The following is a 15,678-nucleotide window of genomic DNA, read 5'->3' on the forward strand; positions in this document are numbered from 1 at the left end:
CCTGTGTCCACCGAGGAGAATGTTGCTGCCATGAGGGCCATAGTTGAGATGGATGCCAGGGTGATCATGGCCCACTTAGAGAAGGAGATAGGCATCTTATCAGGATCCATCTGCTTGATACTCCCTTAAATCTTGGCCTGAGCAAGGTTTCTGCATGCTGGGTGCTCCATCACCTGCCTCAGAGCAGGAGGAGGCTCAGGAGACTTGGTGCCAATTTTCTGACATGGTTTAATGGTGGTCGCTCAAACTCTGTCTGGGAGATCTTCAGTGGTAATGAATCCTGGATCTATAGTTTTGGCCCCAAGACCAAACAACAGTCAGCTCAGTGGACCCCAGTTGGAGATGCACCAAGACTGGTCATGTAGCTACCATACCACTCGTGCAGCAGCACACCGTCACTAGGGACTGGTACACTAACCAATGCCTGCCGCAAGTGCTGAAAGCCATTTCCAGGTGCCGTCCAAGAAGTCACACTCTTGGTGTCCTTCTCCATCACAACAATGCACCTGCCCTCAAGTTCAGGAAAGTGGTGGATTTTCTGGCCCATGAACGCATCCAGGAGCTTGGTCATCTTCCATACAATCCGGAACTGGCCCCTTGCGACTCCTTTGTGTTACCACAAATCAAGCGTAAAAGGCGTGGGATTCATTTTGAGTCACCAGAAGCTGCAGTGGAGACCTTCATCCAGCATGTAGAAGACATCCCTGCTTTGGACTTGTCCAGATGCTTCACCAAGTGGTTTGAGCGCATGCAACTTTGCATATCCTCCTCCGGAGAATACTATGAAAAAATATTATGTTCACTTTGTTTGTAAATATAATACTTTTTGTGTATCAGGAAACGTATTGCACCCCTGTGAAGGGGATGGGCTGAGAAACATGTCATCTATACAAATGTGAGAGATGGATCAGATTCGAATCAGTTAGGCAGGGAGATGTATCAAGACTTGGAGAAAGAGAAAGTGGAGTAGTAGCCCAGAGAAACCAATCAACTTCTAATCCTGACTTCAAACACTGTGCTAGACAAATGACAGGAGCTGATTGGTTGCTATGGGCAACTTCTCCACTTCATTTCTCTCCAAGGCTTGATACATCTCCCCAAGGATGAGGCCACACGCAATGCAATCTATGGCCAATTTTGTTAAAAGAAAAGAAAGACAAATCAGCTGACATGATCTATGTAGCCAGAACTCCGGAACATGTCATTTTATCATAAAAAGACACGTACAATGTCTACTGGGAACTAGTAAATGATCTTCTATTTATCTTCTCATAGTACTGAGCTGGCTTCATTGTTCCTCTATATAATATGATGCCGCTGGTTGCAGCACAGTTGCAGGAATTCTGTAATTAGCTTTGGCGCTAGTCACACAGTGTTATTACAGTAAGCCAGACTCGGGCCGTTTCTCTCTTCCAAAGACACCAACTACAGAAGTTGGACATGATTGATATTTCTGTTTCAAAAATAACTCTAGAGGGTGTAACTGATTCGTTCAGGGCCAGTTCTGGTTCTCACATAGAAGGCAGCAATATAATGTAAAGCTTGCATGATCAAAAAGGCCCATTCTGGTAACATCCAAGGCGTGTACAGGGCAGCCACCAGGGGGGACTGTGGGGACTGGTGTCCCGGGCCCTTACAGAACGGGGGGCCCACCCCTGGCTCCTACTGCCAATACCTGCATCAGTCTGTAAATTAACAGCAGTCTTATGTACAAGGAGGACTTCTTAAAACAAGCCTTATTTGCGCATCAGCTCTCTGTGAACCATTCCTGTAGGTCCGTAACACTCCACCTTTATGTACCGTCACAAGGTATGACATCACAAAGGGGTGGAGCAGAGTGGCAGAATATTTTTTTTGGGAGGGGCCCTGTCTATTTTGTCAGTCCTGGGCCCCATCATTTCTGATGGCTGTCCTGGGCGTGTACTCCTACAGAGATAAATGTACATATAGAGCGGGGGATGTAGTTAATATACCGGCTGTCGGGTTCCCGGCGTTTATGATCCCGACGTTGGAATTCCGACAGACGGTAAAATGCCGGTGGACGGATTAAGCTCGCCACTGGGCCCGAAGCGTGGCAAACGCAGCAAACCCTGCGAGGGGACTCGCTGCGCTTGCTGCCGGTATTATGGCTGGTGGGATGTCGCCATCGGGATCCTGACAGCCAGCGTCCCATCAGCCGCGAAATAGTATCAAACCCACAGAGCAGAGCTTTCACAATGTCTCAACTCCCCCTCCGTTCAATAAGGGTATGGTATAGAAGAAGATCTACACCGACTAGACTGGCAGTCATTAGGTTGGCCCCATATGGTCAACATGCATTAGGTCAAGAGGGACAAAAGGTCGACAGGTAAAAGGTATACAGTGGGTAAGGTCAACAAGTCCAAAAAGTCATCATGAAACCGTTGACAGAAAAAAAGGTCTACACAAGTTTTTTAATTTTTGGGGGGTATTTTAACAATATATATGCGCATTTAGTGGAAATACATACCCTTGTGCGCTCGCTACGCTCGCCACACTTGGGTGGACCATATGTGTGCCAACTATTGTCATGTCGGCCTTTTGACCACATTGACCTTTTGACCACATTGACCTTTTGTACCTGTCGACCTTAAGCACTGCCTACCTTTTACTTGTCGACCTTTTGACCTTATCGACGCAATGCATGACAACTTTTTAGCCATGTCGACATTTGGCCCTGTCTACCCAATGAATGTCGATCATATGTGGTCGATCTATCCACTGAAACCCATACGATAACCACTGCAATATAACACGGCAGACAGCACTACTACTGTGCTATAACCGTCAATGTAGCAGATTCAGAGGTGGGCGCCGTGTCTTTGTATGCAGCGGCTGTGCTAAAATATGGAGAAGCTGCTGGAGGCGTCTTAAGTCAAAATACGCCAACTGCCGGCTTCTCTGATACGCTGCTGTGTCCAAAAATGCAGCATGGGATCCACTGTGTGAACATCGCTCATCTAGTAACCCTCAGGTTACTTAGGATGTCAGGTGAAATCACACAGCTGGGGCCAGCGGAGCTGCATCAAGGACGCAGCCACTGGTGTCGACATGCCCAGAAAAATGGGCCCAAAATGCCCCTTTTTCTGAGAGACTGCCCCGTCAACGCCCCCCAAACGGCACTTGGAGCACTGCAAACGACACTGCATCCCCAGATCTGCATGTGGCCAGTGCGGCTTCCAGACATGCACAGATCTTTAAGCATTGACCAATCTGAGTCAGTCCCAATGTATGGAAGAGAACTTACTCATTCTATGGGGTCAATTTAATTAGCTCACCCCATGGGGCTGTGGTTCCAAGCTGAGATTATGCCATGAGGGGTGGAGGGAGTTTAAATACCATTGCCGACGTTTCCAAACTATTGCAACTCAACTTGCCCGCCTCACGGCTAATTGAGTTAACCCCTATGTGGCATATCTATGTGGCATATTTATCAATGTCCCAAATATACCATGATATAAGTATTGGCAGCAGCAATTATAGCATCACCAACACTATTTAGCTATACCCTATAATGGTTTATAGGGGTTATCCCGGTGGACGGGATGCCGGCTTTCAATATCCCGACAGCGGCATCCCACCCGCCAGAATGTCGACAGAGGGATGAGCGCTAAGAGTCCCCCTGCGGGCTTGCTGCGCTCATCACGCTGCGGGCACGGTAGCTTGCTGCGCTTGCTACATGATCTATTCCCACTCGGGGGAATAACCCTAGTGCGCCGGGATTCCGGCTGGCGGCATTGTCGGCTGGTGGAATTTCGACGTCTGTATCCTAAACGCCGGAATCCCAACAGCCAGCATCTTAACTGCATCCCCTTATAATGCCTAAAATGTCTTATATAAAAATTAACATACCGTATATACTCGAGTATAAGCCGACTTTTTCAGCACATTTTTCTATGCTGAAAAAGCCCCCCTCGGCTTAGACTCGAGTCAACGGCTGCAGCAGACGCCGTGGGTTGTGTGGGCGTCCGCTGCAGGGAGAGACACTAGAGGTCATTACTGACCTCTAGTGTCTGTGCCGCGTTGCTATGGGAGAGACGTCATGACGTCTCTCCCATAGAGATGATCGGGTGCCGGGAAGCGGGTGGCCAGACGGAGCGGCGGCCAGACGGAGCGGGCGGACAGACGGAGCGGAGCAGCGCAGCAGCAGAAGAAGCGGTCGGGAAGCAGGAGCGGGGCAGTGGTAAGTATTGTTTTTGTGTGTGTTTGTGTGTTTGTAAGCGGCGACGGGGGCACAGCAACAGCGGGCAAAGAAAGTGGGGGCACAACTACTGGGGGCAAAGAAAGGGGGCACAACTACTGGGGGCAAAGAAAGAGGGCACAACTACTGGGGGCAAAGAAAGAGGGGTCATAACTACTGGGGGCAATGAAAGAGGGGGCATAACTACTGGGGGCAAAGAAAGAGAGGGCATAACTACTGGGGGCAATGAAAGAGGGAGCACAACTACTGGGGGCAAAGAAGGGGCATAACTACTGGGGGCAAAGCAACGGGGGCATGTTTTTATCTGGCACTGTGGGGGGATATCTGTCACTGGGGGTATATGTGGCACTGGGGGCACAACCCTAGCAACAAGCATTACCCCCTGGCAACAAGCATAACACCTACCGCATGAAACCCCTGGCAACGAGCATGACACCCTGAGCATGAAAACCCCTGGCACCGTGCATTTCCCACCCTAGGCTTATACTCGAGTCAGTAATTTTTCCCAGTTTTTTGTGGTAAAATTAGGTGCCTCGGATTATATTCGGGTCGACTTATACTCGAGTACATACGGTACTTCCCCTTTAGTTTTTTTTTTAGGTTTTTAAACAAGTCTGCCTTTTATATAGAAAGCAGTCAGTTTATTTATAGTCTGATATTAGTCTCTCTCTTAAGAGGTGTATTTTTTCCAAATAAAATGAAGATTGAGGGTACATTATGACGGTTCCACTTTAATGGGCCAGAAATCTGCAGGCCCAGATGTGAGGCTCATTACGGAACAAGACAGATGAGAGGGGCCACATGGCTTGTGCATTACTCCCGTCTGCAGGAGAGGGGCAAAAACTCTGATCTGGTGTCAAAAATTTCACAAGAATTCTCTGAGCAACGTGGAAAGTCCCTTCCAGACACTTTAACCCCATCCAGAAAAAGTCCATGAAATCTCACTTACGGTATTTATACTCTCAGGATACACTGGACTCTGAATATTTCTGTTATACAGGTACAGGGAATTATGCTTATTTATTACTATAGTGAAGATACATTAAATCCTGCGTATTACTAATGAATCAACTAAAGGTCTTATACAATTTCTGAGAGAGCATTTGTATCAATGAATACAGTAAAATATGTCCTCAGTATAAGTACAAATCATGACATTGTTTTTCAGTAGAACATACAGTAAATGGGTAATTATACACACGTATTTAAATGACAAAAAGACCTATTCTACCATTGTAATGGAATTGGCTACAATTCCTTTCCCAAACTAGGTATATGTGTGGAGGGTCTGCCCCTGGGACCCTGACCCTCTTCTGTCAGTCGCCGCCTCGTACCTCTTCTGTCAATCACCACCTCGTACCTCTTCTGTCAGTCGCCGCCTCATACCTCTTCTGTCAGTCGCCGCCTCGTACCTCTTCTGTCAGTCGCCGCCTCGTACTGGTGACCCAGCGTCTCAGTATACCAATGTCCTAGAAACATAATTAGACCCTTCACCCCAATATTGTGCTCCATTATCCCCTTCCCTTATATACTAGAACTCTACATATGAAAGGCAGGGCACCTTGCTAGGTACAGCTGCTCCAAGAACCACGCATAGCGAGCCTAGTATAATTACGCTCATTATGGTTGTGGATCATTGGGCCGACACCTGGAATAGGTCGACACAGTCATGAGGTCGAGGCGAAAAAGGTTGACATGGAAAATGGTCGACATGACTTTTGAAAGTTTTTTTGTTGTCATTTTCTTCGTCAAGTGACCGGGAACCCCAATTAGTGCACCGTGACCCCTTGCGTGGCGAGCGGCTTTGGACAAGCTGCCTCACTCTGCTACCGCTGCGCTCAGCACAGGTTACTATTCCCAATTTTAGTCCACGTGGATCGTAAAGTAAGAAAACTTATTTTTCAAATATTTTTTAAAACTCATGTCGGCCTTTTCACGTGTTGACCTTTGCCATGTCGATCTACTGACCGTGTTGACCAATACTGGTCAACCTAATGACTGTCAACCTAAGTGAAGTCGAACCTAAAGACCGGATACCGCTCATTTTATAAAAGAGTTTATAAAATAGGAAACAGAACTAGTGTTCTTTAGTAAACACATAACCACACATGATCTGTGATACGGCGGTTTTCCTGTGTGTGCGCACAAAGTTACAGTGTGTCTAAGATCCTACCGTCATAACGTCTCCCGGATATTATCCTGACACCTCGCCGGATGCGGATTCCCTTACTCACAATGATCTCTGTCATTATAGCTATTATAGCTGTCACGTCTGACGTCTGTCTCTGGACTAAGCGCTGAAAGATGTTTTTCTTTTTTTTAAACTACAAAAACTACTGAAGTTATTGCTGGAAAACCCATATGGCAGGAACCTGCTATAGTGCTGACTCCAGTTATGCCGGTATATGTATTATATTCTTTTTATTTGTGAATGGTTATAACGCTCCCTGTCCGCTGGCGCCCAGCCTCAGCGCTCAGATGCTTTCCCTCCTCTTACTGCTATCACATTGCTCCACGTATAGACAGTAACTGTGATTTTATGACACTCTCAGAGGTAAATTTACCAAGATGGGCGTTCCACTTAAGATGGGATTTTTCCCATAGCAACCAGTTATTATCTTCTAGAAGGTGCTAGATAAATGAGAAGTAGAATCTGATTGGTTGCTATTTGCTATGGGCAACATCCCTTTGTAAATATAATTACCATCTTAGTAAATTTACCTCACAGTCTCCACCATACAATACATCTCTCTCTGCCCTGCAGCAACCACAAAGTTACACCTTTGTCTCTGATCTCTTTGTGTTACAATTCTGCAGTGTTTGATCTCACACTTGTAACACTTACAATAAAACTCACTATCAAAACACAAATCATTGTACACACTAGGGGGGTCATTCCGAGTTGATTGCTCGCAGCCAATTTTCGCAGCGCAGCAAACAGGTCACTACTGCGCAGGTGCATCATACGGGTACAAAGCGGATCGTTGCTGAGCGATGGATTTAACGAAGAATCCATTCGCACAGCCGATCGCAAGGAGATTGAAAGAAAGAGGGCGTTTGTGGGTGGCAACTGACCGTTTTCTGGGAGTGGTTGGGAAAACGCAGGTGTGTCCAAGCATTTGCAGAGTGGGTGTCTGACGTCAATTCCGGGACCAAAAAGACGGAAGTGATCGCAAGTGGCCAGGCTCCCTCCTTATTAAATACTTAAAATGACATTTTATGTGCGGCTGTGAAGCACAGTGGGGGCGCTAGTAGCAGAACCGGTTGGCAGAAGGGAGTGCGATCCCTCCCCACCCAGCTCATCACACGGGATGAAAGAGGACTGACTGCTTCTGCAGCAGTGTCTCTCCCAAGCCCAGTGCACATCAGCGGTACCCTGTCTGTCCTCTAGGTGTCGCTGGATAGAAGTATAGAGAAAAAGGAGTGCAATTGCCTACACTGTAGTCTATCCTTGTCTGCTTCTGCAGTACCTTGCCTTGCCACTGTAGCCCTGGTGTTTACAGACCTCACAGATTCCTGGCCTCGGCCGTTTACTTCATTTCTGCCCCTTCACTAGTGATCCCTGACCCTGGTAATAAGTTCCTTATAGACTGACAATTACTAATCCACGGACACTTCAAGGAACAGTTTCCCCCCAGGCTGCTCTGTTACTAATTCCATCCGCTGCTGACAAGTGACAGTAAGTGGGAGCTTCTCTTTCATGCATCACTCTCAGGCGCTGGAGATGTCAGTGTAGGAGTGACAGGCTTGTAGTGTTCCTAATGAACAGATGGGTGGCTACACATGGACAGGGGTGCCACTACAGATATAACATGCTGTTACTCGCTGTGGGAGCCTATAGGAGGGAGAGAGAGAGAATACTCCGTCTATACCAGAGGTTCTCAAACTCGGTCCTCGTGGGCCCACACAGTGCATGTTTTGCAGGTAAGGTAACCCAGCAGGTGCACAGGTGTATTAATTACTCACTGACACATTTTAAAAGGTCCACAGGTGGAGCTAATTATTTCACTTGCGATTCTGTGAGGAGACCTGCAAAACATGCACTGTGTGGGCCCACGAGGACCAAGTTTGACAACCTCTGGTCTATACGTACAGTGTTCTGGGTATTTAGGCAAAAGTTTAATGGTCACTAAAGGAAAGTGTCACAGTAAGTGCTAAATTTACAACATAAATATTATTCTAATCTCAAACCACTGTCAGCCTCTCAGACACATTTCATCTAGTTATTTAACATGTGGTAACACTGAAACGTAGACTCATTCTAGGCCACAAGCCCCATATGCTCCTAAATCTGCTCTTTGTAAATCTGCTCCTAACTCAGGCCTAATGAGCTTATCTGTTCTTTAGTTTCAGTAAAACCGGAAAACAATATCTTGGAAACAGGTTATTGCAGAGGTTCCCAAACTGTGTGCCATGGCTCCCTGGGGTGCCTCGGGACACTTGCAGGGGTGCCCCGGGTTGGTGGTCCAGGACCAATTCAAATTATTCATGGTCAATATAATAGGCAAAACCAGTGCTGGTGGCTGCCAGTCATAAAATATGTGGCCAAACAGAAGCAAATCTTGTCCCTCACCACACAACTGACCCTAAGGATGACATATAAACGCGATCTACTTAATGTAATATTTCTTTCTAAGTTTCTCAATAAGAAATTTTTGGTCTAGGGGTGCAGTGAAAAAAATTCTGATATTCTAGGGCGCCGTGATTCAAAAAGGTTTGGAAACCACTGGGTTATTGTATAGGATAGAATAACTGAACACGGGCCCCTGTGTCCAGGGGGCCCCAAATCGCTCACCATGCATGCACCCATGTTTAATTACTCGACTCTCCAGAGACCTGCGTTGGCGCTGCTGGTTTACAAGATATTGCTCAGGAAATGGTTTGGGTGATTTTCCCGGTGATTTGCGCATGCGCAGTAGAGATTTGTCACTGGGAACATGGCGGGTGCCATGTTTCCGCAGACCTGTGCATGCAGAGAGTATACTGCACCGCAGAGAGGAGGGGGTCCGCATGGAATGAGCCCCTCCCCCTCTCTCTTAAATGGGCCCTGAATGGAGCTACAGCTTGAGGTCTCTACATAAAAGTAGGCCCATCATAATGACAGCACGATGATGAGCAGCCACCAGGTGGCCAAACGGTCGACCACAAGTCATAAGTACAAAAACTGTATTTCTATTTTAGTTATACAACAATGCAATTTTTATACATTTACATATTTAGGCATACATTGGGGCTGATAGTGTAGTGTATGTTGCATTATATCTGTGCACACTGTAATAGCTTTGTATTATTTATATATACAGTTTCACCAATACCTCTACTATACACTGTAATAAGCACCATTCTCTAGCTCTTTACATATAGATTGAATTATTGAAAAGTAGAAGTGGTTATGCTGTCTGTCTAAATTTAATCAGAGGAGATTTTAGTGAGGGCAGAACAAGGATGATAAACTGATGAGCTGACCACACAGTCGGCCATAAATCATAAGAATTCAAAAATTGTATTTCTATTTTACTGACAAAATTGTGCAATTTTGACATTTGTATTTAATTACAAAAACAGTGGGTCTGATAGTGTAGAGGCTGTACACACCTACATAGCACTGGTCACACCAACACACAGAACTGATCACTCTAAAGGGCCCCATACACTAGAACGATAATGCCCGATTTCATCCAATTTCGGGCATTCAAGCCGATATATCGGGTGAAATCGGGCATTTTAAAGGTGTTTCCGATCCGATACAATGCGCGTTTCCGTGAGGGTCGGATTGGCTCCCCTAGATCGTTAGTGCTGCACTCGTGATATGTCGGTTCCCGCAGGCATGGCTGGTATTGCATAAGATATATTGCATGCAAAATGTACCAAATCGCATGGAATCGTATGGAACCACTCCCGGGAAGCTCCCGGGAGAGTTCAAGGGAAAATCTCCTCCGACTTCAGCCTCAGACATATCGTCGTAGTGTATGGGGCCCTTTACATAGTACCGGCCCCACCCACACAGGACTGGCCACTTCCCACACCGCACTAGCTACTGCCAAAAAGCACTAATCATACCCACATGACACTGGCTATACGCACACAGCACTGCCCACAGCTCCTCTCCATTATAGGCCCTTGAACATTTTCAGCCCCAGGCCCATATGGTTCTTAATCCGGAATACCCGGAGATAAATACAGTATTCAGTCAATGTAATGCCATACTGTACATATAATCTCCATTATTAGACAATTTTCCCAGCCACAACAAAGTATCAGTATAATGAGACTCATTTAGGATTCTGCAATTTGTAACATAGCTGTGCCGGTCATGACCTCTTTGTGCACGACATCATGACATCACACATAGGGGGCGGGGCAATTGGCACTCATAACTGCAGCAGTGCCCGGCAGATCTTAAAGACTGTAATAATGACAGAGTGCGTGCCTGGAGTGCCCAAAGGAAGCAAGGACCATGGGGCAGTGGTGATGCCACTTACAGAACCCTGCACTCTAGACACCAGTCGCACACCCTATATGTAAATGAGTAAAGATGAAGTCGACAGTGGAAATGAGGTATGTCCTTCAATTACAGTGATCATATAAATTGTACACTCAAACAGTGTGAATTTTTATGTATGCCTGGAGGTGACATAAAGGGAACCTGCGCACGCTGCCATAAAGTGCTCGGCACACAGATGTGTCCTAAAAGGCAATGAGTTAAAAGTTTTAAAATAGCAAAACCACAACATACACAGGACAAAGCCACCGCGTTCCAATATTCTATTACATCACGATCCAATGATGGCCGCAGCACTATGGGAAAGATTTTGCATGTAGGTGGTAGAGGCGTAGTAGGTAGTGTTTAAGCATGGACAACGGACAAATCCTGTTTAAGTATATACAGTAGCGCTTACAGTAAAACAGCATAATCCTGCAGGCTCCCAGTATTCATTGCACTAGGTATAATGGCTATAATCATACAGCTAAGAAGAGAAAATAATGGTTTAATAGTGAAACTTGTGAAAACAAATTGTAACAATTTTTAAACTAAGGAACAATTGGGGGTCATTCTGAGTTGTTCGCTCGCAAGCTGCTTTTAGCAGATTTGCTCATGCTAAGCCGCCGCCTACTGGGAGTGAATCTTAGCATCTTAAAATTGCAAACGACGTATTCGCAATATTGCGATTACACCTCTCTTAGCAGTTTCTGAGTAGCTCCAGACTTACTCGGCATCTGCGATCAGTTCAGTGCTTGTCGTTCCTGGTTTGACGTCACAAACACACCCAGCGTTCGCCCAGACACTCCTCCGTTTCTCCAGCCACTCCCGCGTTTTTCCCAGAAACGGTAGCGTTTTTCCGCACACACCCATAAAACGGCCAGTTTCCGCCCAGTAACACCCACTTCCTGTCAATCACACTACGATCACCAGAACGATGAAAAAGCCGTGAGTAAAATTCCTAACTGCATAGCAAATTTACTTGGCGCAGTCGCACTGCGGACATTGCGCATGCGCACTAAGCGGAAAATCGCTGCGATGCGAAAAAAATTACCGAGCGACCAACTCGGAATGACCCCCAATTGTTCCCACCTGAAAGCCCTTACACCAGTGCCAACATGAAATAAGTGATGTCACTTTCAGGAGCCTGCCTGTAATAATTCTCCTGGTATTACTGTGACACCTCAATAGCAGAACCTGGCAGCCGCGGGGACAGGTGGCTAGTGATGACAGGGCTCCGTGGGCTCATACCTTCCGCCAGTACTATGTTCTCGCTCTCCACCTTACGGTTTGCGCTGGGTTTTTTCTTCTTCTCCAGATCCTTAACTAAAGACAAAACAAGCACATGGTGAGCCAGAGGACATCTACATGGCTACTAGTGACATGTAAGTAACGACCTAAGATGAGTTCTAGAATAAGTTCTCACGTGCACCCAATAATAATCATCTCTACGACACCCCCCCCTCTGAGCAAAGCTGCATTTCCTCCCAGCAAATTTTTCTTATTAACAGTTTCTTATAGAGCACAGTAAATTCCACTGCTTTACAATTGGAAACAATGGGGGTAATTCCAAGTTGATCGCAGCAGGATTTTTTTTAGCAGTTGGGCAAACCCATGTGCACTGCAGGGGAGGCAGATATAACATGTGCAGAGAGAGTTCGATTTGGGTGTGGTGTGTTCAATCTGCAATCTAATTTGCAGTGTAAAAATAAAGCAGCCAGTATTTACCCTGCACAGAAATAAAATAACCCACCCAAATCTAACTCTCTCTGCAAATGTTATATCTGCCTTCCCTGCAGTGCACATGGTTTTGCCCAACTGCTAAAAAAATTCCTGCTGCGATCAACTTGGAATTACCCCCAATGATAAAACAAAACTGGGTATTAACAGTCATAGAGGTAGGAGGGCCCTGCTCGCAAGCTTACAAGTTATTCTTCAAACTACATACCCCCCATTTCCCGTATCAGCGCTAGAGGCCCCCATTTGTGTTTTATATAACTCCTGATAGCAGGAGGGCAATGGGGAGGCCTGCATTACATGCGGCAAATATTCTACTGTAGTTTCCTTCTGTTTGGTTTACATGACAATGGCTTTGTATAATTACTGTGGTTCCGATGTAGAGGTGGTGTTTTTATGCAGCTCTTACTGCGCCTTTGTGCTAATGCTACAGCCGATGGATTTCCTATTGAAATGCCCACCAGCTGTGGATTATTGGGGGTATTCAGTAGCAGACGCTACTGAGATGCGATCGCATCTGCCCATTTGTTCCCACGGTGCGCACGTGCGGGGCCCACACTGCACGTGATGAATGGCGCTGAATAAGGTCCTAAGAAACTGACAAGGTGGAACAGAAAATAAATTAGCACCGCACTTCACTAAGGCTGGCTACACATCAGAACGATTGCACTCGCCCCTCTGTCGGCATTCCGCCGCTTGGGATGCTGATGTCGGTATGCTGACCTTCGGCATCCCGTGCGGCGGTACACCATACTGATGTCGATATCTGTTAACCCCTTAAGTGGTATGCCCGGAAAACTTCTGGGGCCAGCTGCGCCCCAGAAACCCCGGAAATGGCCACTACTCCCCCTCTCCCCCTCCCTCCTCCTTACACTCTGTTCGGCCGGCCCGGTGGATGACGCGATCGCGTCGTGACGTCATGACGCAATCACGTCATTCTGCAAAACTCCACCAGCCGAGTGGAGTACAAGGGAGGGGGGGGGGGGGAGAGAGGAGAGGATGTTGGTGCTGGCGGACTAGTGCCCGCCAGCAAATGCTGCCCGGGGGATGGCCATCGGTGGGTTATCCATCAATGGTCTCCATCGATGGATAACCTTGATGGTGTAAAACCATCTGGAATGGATCCATCAATGGTTTTGCCAGGTCAACCCTGATTTACAGTACACATGCGGGCGGACCAGGGAGCATGGCTTAGTGCGTGTCAGGGGGCAGAGCTAAGCTCCGTGACCTGACACTTTCAGGGGAAAAAAATCAATTCAGTAGCACTGAACCATCGATGGCGGGAAACCATCTGGTTCTCCCCCATCAATGGTAAAAGTATTCAACATCAGTCATAGATCATCGATGGTCGATAGCCATCCCTAGCTATCCCTAGGCAACTAGCATTCCCTAAAGCAACGAGTATTCCCCGTGACAACGAGCATGGATCCCAGAGCATAAAACCCCTGGCAAAAAGCATGACACAGCGCGTGAAACCCCTGGCAACGTGCATGAAACCCCTGGCAACGCGCAGGTAAAAAAAAATTAAAAACCCGCCCTGGGAGGTGTGACCAAATTACAAAAACCCAACACTGAAGGGGTTAAGGGATTATGGCACTGCGCACTAACACCTGTTGTGTCACATGCACAATACATATATATATATATATATATATAGAATGATGCGTCTTTGTCATAATTACTCAGCACTTTCATACATAAGACATTATGCCCAAAAAAATGGCGTGCAAAAAAAAAAAGCAGTAAATAAAAACAAAAGCTCAATGTACATTAGTGTGATTTATGAAAGCTTGGACAAAGATAAAGTGGAGAGAGATAAACAGGTCTATTCATGAAGCAGTGAAAAGAGCGGAAAAGTGAGCCAGTGGAGAAGTTGCCCATGGCAACCAATCAGTGTTGAGGTAACATTTATAAAGTGCATTCTATAAAATGATAAGTAGCAGCTGATTGGTTGCCATTGACAACTTCTCCACACTTTTCACTGCTTCATGAAAGGACCATATTGCACCAAGCATATTGTAATATGACAGGAGATAATCGGTTGGAACTTTTTCTCTCTCCGCTTTATCTCTCTCCAAGCTTTGATAAATCTCCCCCATAGTTGGGTTTAGTAACATAAAATGTGTTTCATACTGTTGAATGTAATGTTAGACTCATGATTTATTACTCCCATTATAATTCCCCTGTCTTTATCTATGCTGATGTGGCTGTGTATCAGCTATCACCACTGGTCACGGTTACGTACTTTTAAACTCTCCCCGAACTGGCTTGCTTTCATCGTCTTCATTAAATGCGATGACCTGTACGGCGTAACTGCGGTCAGGATCGAGTCTCTGGATGATGGCTCTGGTCGCAGTGTTTTGAAGATTTAGTTGGTTGGTTTTCCCACCTGAACATGAGAGGGAGATCGGCTCAGTGATCTGTCATCATCGCAGAATAACAAAAGCCTTTAAATGGAATACTGTCGAGGCTGAGACGTTTAATATTCGGTCCTAAGCACCGAGAAGTCATATGACATCTGAGCTTCAGTTTAATCTGCAATACTGACCATTTGGCATGCTTCATTAATTTTTATTCCAAAAATAGTACTTTTATTCTGCATAATTAAAATGTGATGAAGTACAGCGCACATAAAATGTCATGCACTATCGTTCCCAGCAACATAGCCCTGTATTTACCATGTAGAAAAACTAGGGGGTAGATTTACTAAAGTGGTGTTGTTTCCCACAGCAACCAATCATTTTCTAGGAAGCGTTGAAAAAATTATAGCCGATTGGTCACTGGGTGTGGTATGGAAGGTAGATAGTAACTAGGTCGACAGTGTCTATGTTGACCACTATTGGTTGACAGTAACTAGGTCGACAGGGTTTCTAGGGCGACATGGTCTAGGTCGACAGGTCAAAAGGTCGACATGAGTTTTTAATGGGGGTGTTTGTGTCGTTTTCTTCGTAGACTGATCGGGAACCCCAATTAGTGCACCGTGTCCCCTCGCATGGCTCGCTTAACTCGCCATGCTTCGGGCCAGGTTCCCGTTCCCGATCGTAGTCCACGTGGATCGTTAAGTATGAAAAAGTTCAAAAAAAGAAAAATAAATCGTGAAAAACTCATGTCGACCTTTTGACCTGTCGACCTAGAACATGTCGACCTAGAGACCCTGTCGACCTAGAAACCCTGTCGACCTAGTTACTGTCGAACAATAGTGATCGACCTAGATAGTGTCGACCTAGTTACTGTCGAGCTA

At 46.2% G+C, this 15,678-nt stretch overlaps 1 protein-coding gene across 1 annotated transcript in view; it reads right to left on the bottom strand.

Moving 5' to 3' along the window:
• COL14A1 (collagen type XIV alpha 1 chain) overlaps positions 1-15,678 on the bottom strand; it is a 258,070-nt gene that overhangs the window by 203,491 nt on the left and 38,901 nt on the right. The window contains exons 4-5 of the mRNA XM_063924450.1: positions 14,683-14,826; positions 11,952-12,026 (exon numbers count right to left, since the gene is read on the bottom strand). Of these exons, the coding sequence (XP_063780520.1) occupies positions 11,952-12,026; positions 14,683-14,826 (219 nt within the window). The remainder of the gene's footprint in view (positions 1-11,951; positions 12,027-14,682; positions 14,827-15,678) is intronic.

The sequence above is a fragment of the Pseudophryne corroboree genome, chromosome 5, assembly GCF_028390025.1.
Source record: "Pseudophryne corroboree isolate aPseCor3 chromosome 5, aPseCor3.hap2, whole genome shotgun sequence".
Taxonomy (NCBI): Eukaryota; Metazoa; Chordata; class Amphibia; order Anura; family Myobatrachidae; genus Pseudophryne; species Pseudophryne corroboree.